The 8,080-nt window shown below is 46.1% G+C and overlaps 1 protein-coding gene across 1 annotated transcript in view; it reads right to left on the minus strand.

Annotated features, from left to right (window-relative positions):
- TMEM40 (transmembrane protein 40) overlaps nt 1-8,080 on the minus strand; it is a 53,867-nt gene that overhangs the window by 6,039 nt on the left and 39,748 nt on the right. The window contains exons 4-7 of the mRNA XM_045290005.1: nt 4,919-4,972; nt 1,706-1,741; nt 775-807; nt 335-382 (exon numbers count right to left, since the gene is read on the minus strand). Of these exons, the coding sequence (XP_045145940.1) occupies nt 335-382; nt 775-807; nt 1,706-1,741; nt 4,919-4,972 (171 nt within the window). The remainder of the gene's footprint in view (nt 1-334; nt 383-774; nt 808-1,705; nt 1,742-4,918; nt 4,973-8,080) is intronic.

Raw genomic sequence — 8,080 nt, forward strand, 5'->3', positions numbered from 1 at the left:
CACACACACACACACACACACACACACACACACACACACACTGAGCCACGCGTTCTAGAGCTCCTCCATCATCTCGGTGACTCTCTGTGTAGCAGAGAACACTTAGGAGCAGGGGTCAAGCCCAGACTGTGCCTCTCACTCTCCGTTCTTGAGCCTGTTTTCATATCTACAAAACCCAGAGTACCTGCACACCCGTTCCCAAGCACTTCTAAGGAGTTTGCCTGTAGGGCACACGGTGAGTGGAATATGGAAGTTCCGGCCACCAGCTGACTTTGTAGACGTAGAAAACTGCCCCAGATAGGCAGAAACAGTCTTAAAACACCGATTCCCTTACCATCTTTCTTGATATTCAATCTTCTTAAGGGAGGGACGTCCACTTCCCCTGAGGAATGAGAAAGAGGAGAGAAAGAGTTAGAGAGATTGTGGGAAGAGTAGTTTCTCTTTCCTCATCCCTGAGAATTGACCTCCTGGGTTCAAAGGGTTTCCACTACAGGGCCAGTCAAGGGGAACCTGTGAAGGTGGGGGGCTGTCCTTGCAGTCCCATGAGTGTCCTCCTCCTTCACAGACTCAAGTCTGCCTTCCATTTCCTGCAGGATTCGTTCTTGAATTATCATCACCTCTGCCAGGTGATTGCATCCCAGCTGGTCAGGTGACCATTTCCCTGCTGGACCAACTTCCCTGCTCATCCAGCTGTGTGTTGCCCGCCCTCCCCTGCCTCACCCCTGTAAGTCCAGGCTTCCTCCCAGTCTCTCCTCTCTGATAGGGAGTATTTACCACTTGTTGAGTCAGAACCTCTCCTCCGGAGTCCTAGAAATCAGAACCACAATATTAGAACCCAGACTGCTTGGGGTCCTGTGAGAGACTGAATTGTAGTCGTCCCCCCTCCTCCCCGAGATGTGTGTTAGAACTTTGACCCTGTGAACCTATGGTTATAATCCTATTTGGAAATGGGTGGTCTTTGTTCTGTTCATGAGAGAGGAGGGCGGCAGGGTGTGCAGAGACGGGTTAAGGTTGATGCGGAGCCGCATGGAGCTCTCCAGAGCACTAGGAAGCAGACGTGGAGAAGCGGGAATCATGCCCCAGGACCCACAGAGAGAAGCCCGCTTTCCCAACACTCTGAATTTGGACTTCTAGCCTTCTAAATTGTGAGCGCATACGTACCTGTTTGCTAAAGCCATTTACTTGTGGCATTTCTGTTAGAGTGATACTACATAACTAAAACAGGGGGCTTAGCTAGGGTCTCCCCTCTAGGAGACTCCCCAGGCAACCCGTGAAAAGGCCCCGCTGGAAACCCCCAGGCCCTTGCGCAGTCTCTCTGTGCATTGCTGGTTGTAATCCTCTTGCCTCCAGCCTGGACCCCTTTCTAATCTCCAGGGGCTCCTGTCTCATGCTGAGCCCAGGACAGACCAGCTAACTGCCACCAAGACTAGTCTAACTCATGGTGACCCCATGTGCGCAGAGGAGAACTGGGCTCCATAGGGTTTTCAATGGCTGGACTTTTTGAAAGATTATCTCTCTTCTGAGTCTCTGTGTGGATTTGGACCGCCAAGCTTTTGGCTAGTCACTGAGTGCTAAACTATTTGCACCACTCGGGGACTCCAAGACAGGAACCCCGGGTCCTCTCACTTGAGAGTTCCCATCTCCTACAGTTTGTGCATGGTTGGTATCTACACCGCCATGGCCCCTCTCATTACAAGACACTCACCTGATTCCCCAGAGGGTACCATCTCTCCAGGTGCACCTGAATAGAAGGAAAAGTAGGGGTCACATATCCATCATCACCTGGGTGGAGAGAAGCTACGCCCAGGAGAACCTCTCACAGGTTGAGCTGGATTAAGTTGGAGGCCTCTTTCCATTGAAAGAGTCTCTGATGGTTAGACTTTGTGTCAACTCAGCTGGGCCAGAGTGTGACCTAACATACTGTAGCAAACGGAAGATTAGGATGGAGTGCAACACCTTACTTAGGTCATAGCCTGATGGTGTCTCCTTGAGAGTATGACCTACATAATAGATATAAATATCACTGTGGAGAACTCCTTACTCTTGCCCTACATCCTGTATCTGGCTCCTTAGGACTTGGGCCTGCAGCCGAGTATGTTACTTGCCAACCCCGGTAGCTGTCAGTGTTACGTTGCTTGCTGAACTTAGATTCATTTACCTTGGTCTCTGCCACCTGTGGCCTGGTTTGTTGGCCTGGAAAGTTGCATGAATCAGGAAGGAACTCCAGCTTAGCATCTGACCCATGGACTTGAGCCAGACTGGACTTGCCTGCTTCTGCAGCTATGTGGGCCACGCTCTCTTGATATAAATTTCTTTCTTATACATAAATAAATGTCACTAGTTTTGTTTCTTTAAGGAACCAAGGGCAGTCATGCCCACACACTGTAAGCTGTCTTTTAGTTTCCTATGAGAATTCAGAAAAGCAGGCTCTTACATGAAGCCTCTTGATTTAAATAGATATATAATGGCAAAAATAACAAACAGGTCCCTAAAGGAAATAATAACACAAATTGATTATTATGTGCTCACCTTAAAATAATTGATCATGTAGGACCCTGGGATTAAACTGTGGGTTGAGGTTCCTGTCTGGGCTGCCTGGGGATGAGCTGAGCCCCTTATGTCTGTCCTGAGATGCATCTTCCCCATCAGCCTGGTCCAGGATGTTGGCTTTCGACCATATTCACCAGTTGCTCTGTCTGTTCTAGTTCCCTGGTGACCCCTTTCCTTCCTTTGTCACTTCTTTGCCTTGAGGGCTGACAGAACCCCTCATGATGTCCACCTCCAAGAGGCCCAGTCCGTCTATATTTACTGTCCTCAGCCCACAGACACGAGAAAGGAGCACTCAGCACGTGGCTGCAAACATTCCGCACACCACAAATAGCAGCACCATGATCCAAGTGACCTAGGAGTGACCAGTCCCACGACACAGAGACAGTACACATGATAGAGAGAGAGAAAACCCCAAACCACACGAGACCTGAAACAGAAGCACACAATGCCTCCAATGGTCATTCACGTGGAAGTGATTCTATTATACTTTTTTGCCATGAATCTGAGTTACTAATACTGGGGGGAAACCCTAAGCCTGTGTTAACATCACAGTTCCTCATTTTTAAATATATATTACTCCTTTGTCTTCTTGCCGGCACAGTTTCTGCTGAGAAATTTGAGCCGATTCTGAACGATTTTCCATCGTAAGCGACTGTTCTTTTTTCCATGCTGCTCCCAGGATTCTCCTCCTCCTTGAGGCTGCGGAGCGTGGTTACGACATGTTGCAATGCTCTTAACTTAGGATCTGTGCTGTCTGGGGTTCTCTCAGCTTTCTAAAACAGCGACTTTCTCCTCTTTCACAGTGTTAGAGTTTTCTGCCATGATTTCTTGTACTACTCTCTCTGTCGATTTTTTTGGTTTCTTCTTCCTGCTCCCAGCGAGAAGTAGGCTGTTCCTCTTGATCGTGTCTCATGTAATTCTGAAGCTTTCTTCAGATTCCTCTGCTCCTTTTGCTGTTTCTCTTGTCGGTTGTGTTTGAGGGAATTGTCTGCAAGCTCACTAACTCAGCTGTCCATCGCTTCAGTACTATTACTCTCTTCTTTTACCATGCTGTCTAATTCTGTTATCTTATTACTTAGCTTCTGCACCTCTATTTGTTGTATTTTTTCTATTGGTCTCTCAAACCTCTTTTGAAAGTATCTGGACATCAGTCTTCTGAATTCTAGTTCTGGTAGTTCCAGGCCCTTTGCTTCAGAATATTCCTTTGGATTTGAATGTTCAGTTACGTATGCCTATTTTTCTTTCTTTTTCTTCATCATCTTCTCTCCTTCTTCTGACTACGACTGGCTGCTGCTTCTGTGGCATTGTGGTGCCCTGGTGAGTGTTGGCAGGCCGGCGGGGTCATGTGGGAGTAGTTGGCTTTATCTTGCTGGGGCACAGAGACATGAAGGGGCTTCCCTGCAGGGCCCCTGGGAGGGCTGAGCCCTTCCTTGTTAGGTTGAGGGAATGGCCGGCGCCTAGCTGAGGAGGCCAGGGCTACAGTTTCCTATTTTTCAAACACCCAGTGAAACCTCTGAAAACTATTTCAGTAATTAAAAACAACAACTTTCCAACAAAACCAAAACAAAATAATACTCAAATCAGAAAATTCAGATAAGCAAATAAAACATTAAATGGACTACCTAGAACTACCACCCAGAGGCAACCACTGGTTGTATTTTTATGTGTAACGTATTGAACAACTTTCTTGGAGATATGCTTTTTCCATCTTTTTTCCTGGGTCATTACTAAGTGTGAGGAGAGTAAGTAGATTTTGGAAAAGTTGGATTAAACAAAGTTGAGCAGGCTTCTTTTTTAATCCAGCATTGTGTATTTCTCAGGTTCTTTTGCAAACTGGCTTACTCCCTCCACCCCCACCCTCAGGCCCCTGCCCCAGTTTCATCATAGTTGTACCAAGCAAAGCATCACCATCATCTTTATACCACCCCACTATAATAATCATGAAGTTTTGAAATAATTATTCCATAAAATGAGTTTTGTAGAGATCAGATCCTGAATTTCCCCTTGCCTGGGTAAACAGCCTCGCGTCTCAAAAGAGCGAGTACTGATCTGTCTCCTTTCACTGTTGGGACAGACCACTGAGGCCTGGACAGATTGGATGACAGATCAAGGTCACACCATAAGTCAAGGTTATAGCTTGGAAAAGGTGGCAAGGTTTCCTTGAGAAATTGTCATGGTAGAAAAGGCTCGTGTCCCCTTCCCTATCTGCCAAGGTAACAGCACTAGCTTTGTCACATCTCCTGTATTTGCCCAGGATTTTTCAGTTTGTGGGCTACCTCATGACCTTGTTCCCACCCCTAAAAAGTCCCAAGTCCTCATGCCTGTGGTCTAATTCAGTTTCCTCTAAAGCCACCAGACAACGGATTACCTCCATAGAGTTGCAGCTCATCCTTGGGCACATCAGGCTCTCCATGCTTGTCACCTGGCGGAGACACAAACCCCTTTAGTTAGCTCCCAGTGATCACAGTGAACCAGGACCCAGCCTCAATGTCCCACGTGTCTGAAGTCTAAAAGGTAACATGGGATTCGTGTGGGTAGGGTAGGATGAGGAATCTTCAAGAGGCAAGATAGTCCTACAAGTGCCTTCATTTTGCACTGACTCCCCATAGTCCCCCCAGAGGTAAGACTCCTCCAGTTTCTTAGAACGAGACCTTATTATGTTAATAGCAGTTGCCCTCTATTGAGTAGCCACTATATACCAACATTCTACACAGTGATTTATATTTCAATATTTCATTTGATCCTCATGGAAACCGTGTGAAGGAGATATTACTACTCCTCCCCACCCATTTTACAGATTAGGAAACGGAGGCTCTGAAAGTTAAATTATTGTTCTAAAGACACACAGCCTGGAGGTGGTAACTCCAGGCTTTAAAGCTCAGGTCTAACTTCAAAGCCTGCATTTCAACACAGCTCCAGCTTCCTGGAAGCACTGAGCATGCCAAGGTCTGTATTAACCGACTGCCACCAGGTGGATCCCAGCTCCTACAGAGTCTCCAAGGCTTTGCAAAGCTTTATGGGAAAAGACAGCTTCATTTTTCTCTCCCCAGAGGCTGGTGGGTTTGGACTGACAACTCTGTGGTTAGCAGGGCAATGCTTATCTGACGGGTCTGTGTGAGACGTTAAAAAATAAAGGCCTGTGGTAGTCGAACTGACTGGGGCTCATGGCAACCCCACTTGTTTTGGAGTAAACTACCTCCAAAGGGAGGAAAAAAGATCCACCTCTGATTATAAAAATAAAACATGCTAATGTAAACTAAGAACGTTAGCTAATAATAATGTATCAGTATTTCTTCATTCATGGTAACAATGTATCACAGAAATACAAATGTTAATAGGAGAAGCAATATGCAGCCAATTTGTGAGAACTCTACTTTCTGAGTAATTTAATGGAAACCTAAAACTCCTCTAAGAAATGAAGTCTATTAAGAATAAAATATTCGGGAATAATGAGGGCAACGAGTGTATAGATGTGCTTTACACAATTGATCTATGTATTGTGATGAATTGTATGAGCCCCAATAAATTGATTTTTTTTAAAAAGAATAAAATATTCCAGGTTGGGGGAGGGAGGGACAAAAAAAGAGGAGCTGACACCAAGAGCTCAAGTAGAAAGCAAATGTTTTGAGAATGATTAGGGAAACAAATGTACAGATGTGCTTGACACGATGTATGTATGTATGGATTGTGATAAGAGTTGTACGAACCCCCAATAAATAATTTTTTTAAAAGAATGAAATATTTGAGGTGGCGGGGGAGGGAAAAAAAGAAGAGCTGATATCAAGGGCTCAATAGAAAGTAAATGTCTAGAAAGAAAGATGGCAACCTATGTACAAATATGTCTGATACAATTGGTGTTTGGATTGTTATAAGAGTTGTAAGAGCCCTCAATAAAGTGATCTTTTAATTAAAAAAGAATAAAATAGTCTACTGTAAAGCATTTCTAGTATATTGAAGTTCAAAACCAGAAAAGAGAATCATTCATAACGTCAAAGCATCCAGCAATACCACTTTTTTATGGTCTCCCTTCTAGCTTTGTTTCTAGCCAGGAACAGCATGTCTAGGTGTATTGTTAAGAAGCATAAGGGATTAAACTAATTATGTGACTAGATGTCTTGTCGTTTGGCTGATGAATCCCTTCTTGTTGCAGTTAGGTAGCTTCCTATTTCTGCTCCACTGTCAACAGTGACTTGAGGCGCGTCTTCACACAGACTGGCTGTCTCACTGGGGAGCTCAGTGGGGACTTGACTGGGCAAAAGAGAGAGGGCCAGGCCTATCCCCTACCAGGTGAGTGTTCCCTGGGGGAGAGTCCCGCCCCCCGGCTCTGTCGGTGGCGGTGGTGGCTGCTGCAGCGTTTTCTGCTTTCTCTGGGATGCTGGTCTTCATCACTGCTTTCTGCAGGGAACAAACACAAGCGGTAGGCTTATGCTCACTCTCCTGATCGGGGAATGTTCTGCTGGGGAGGAAGGGAGGGAGGAGGGAGGCCTACAGCTAATTCCAGCATGGCAAATCACTACTTTTGCGGCCTTCTTATCTGCTTAATTTTTCTGTTGGTACCTTTTTTTTAGCTTGAGAAGGCTATCGTGAAGATAACAAACACCAGGCTAAAGGGAGAAAGAGCTGTCATCAGGCAATATCGACTCGTGGAAAACCTGTAGGCTGCAGAGTCGAACCGTTGCTCACCGATGGGGTTTCCAGGGCTGTGCCCTTTTAGAAGCAGATCACCAGGCCTTTCCTAGGAGGCACTTGTGAGTGGACTAGGATTATTAGTTAGCAGCTGGAACTTTAATCATCTGTTCCAACTCCAAGGTTAGATGAGATACATTACTGAGGTTAAAAGTGAAGCTGAGGTCACACTTCCTGTAGAAAGCCTTTCCCAACGGTCCCAATTCCCCTGACTTTGCCCCTCCTCCGAGGTGTCCCTAGCATCCCACAGAGGTTCTTGGCTGCTCCTCCTCCAACCATCCTGAGTTCCTGAAGGATAGGACCTGAGTCCTCCACTGTCCCCAGGGTGCCCGGCCTGGTGGGAGCTGGATGAAGTCGTGAACAGTTACCGGATCTTCTTCACTTGTGGACCAGACAGCGTTCCAGGAATTCAGGCCCAGGAATTGCCGACTCAACTTCAAAGAATGCCCTTTGGACAGGATGGTCCAGCACCCCATCATTTCTGCACCATTCCTCTGTGAGGTTGGGGACCCCTAGTCAACCATGGGTCATTTTCACACACCCAGAGAATCAAATTGACGGCGGTTAAAACCCAGTGCATGCACCATCTCGACTAGACATAAAGGGATTCCAGGAAGGACATGGAAAGGACAAGAATGGAATTTATCTCCAAAGGATGATTCTGAGGGGCTTCTAGTTCCTTCTTTCCTACATTTTACAGTCAATAATCATCATTCTTAAAAAGATGCTTTAATGGGACAAAGAGAATACCTGCTGCAAAAAAACCAAACAGTGCAGGAAGAAATAAAGCACCCACCCACCTACACACACACACACACACACACACACACACACACACACACAC

This window comes from Echinops telfairi, unplaced genomic scaffold (assembly GCF_000313985.2).
Source record: "Echinops telfairi isolate 266 unplaced genomic scaffold, ASM31398v2 ScPeMD7_31;HRSCAF=116, whole genome shotgun sequence".
Taxonomy (NCBI): Eukaryota; Metazoa; Chordata; class Mammalia; order Afrosoricida; family Tenrecidae; genus Echinops; species Echinops telfairi.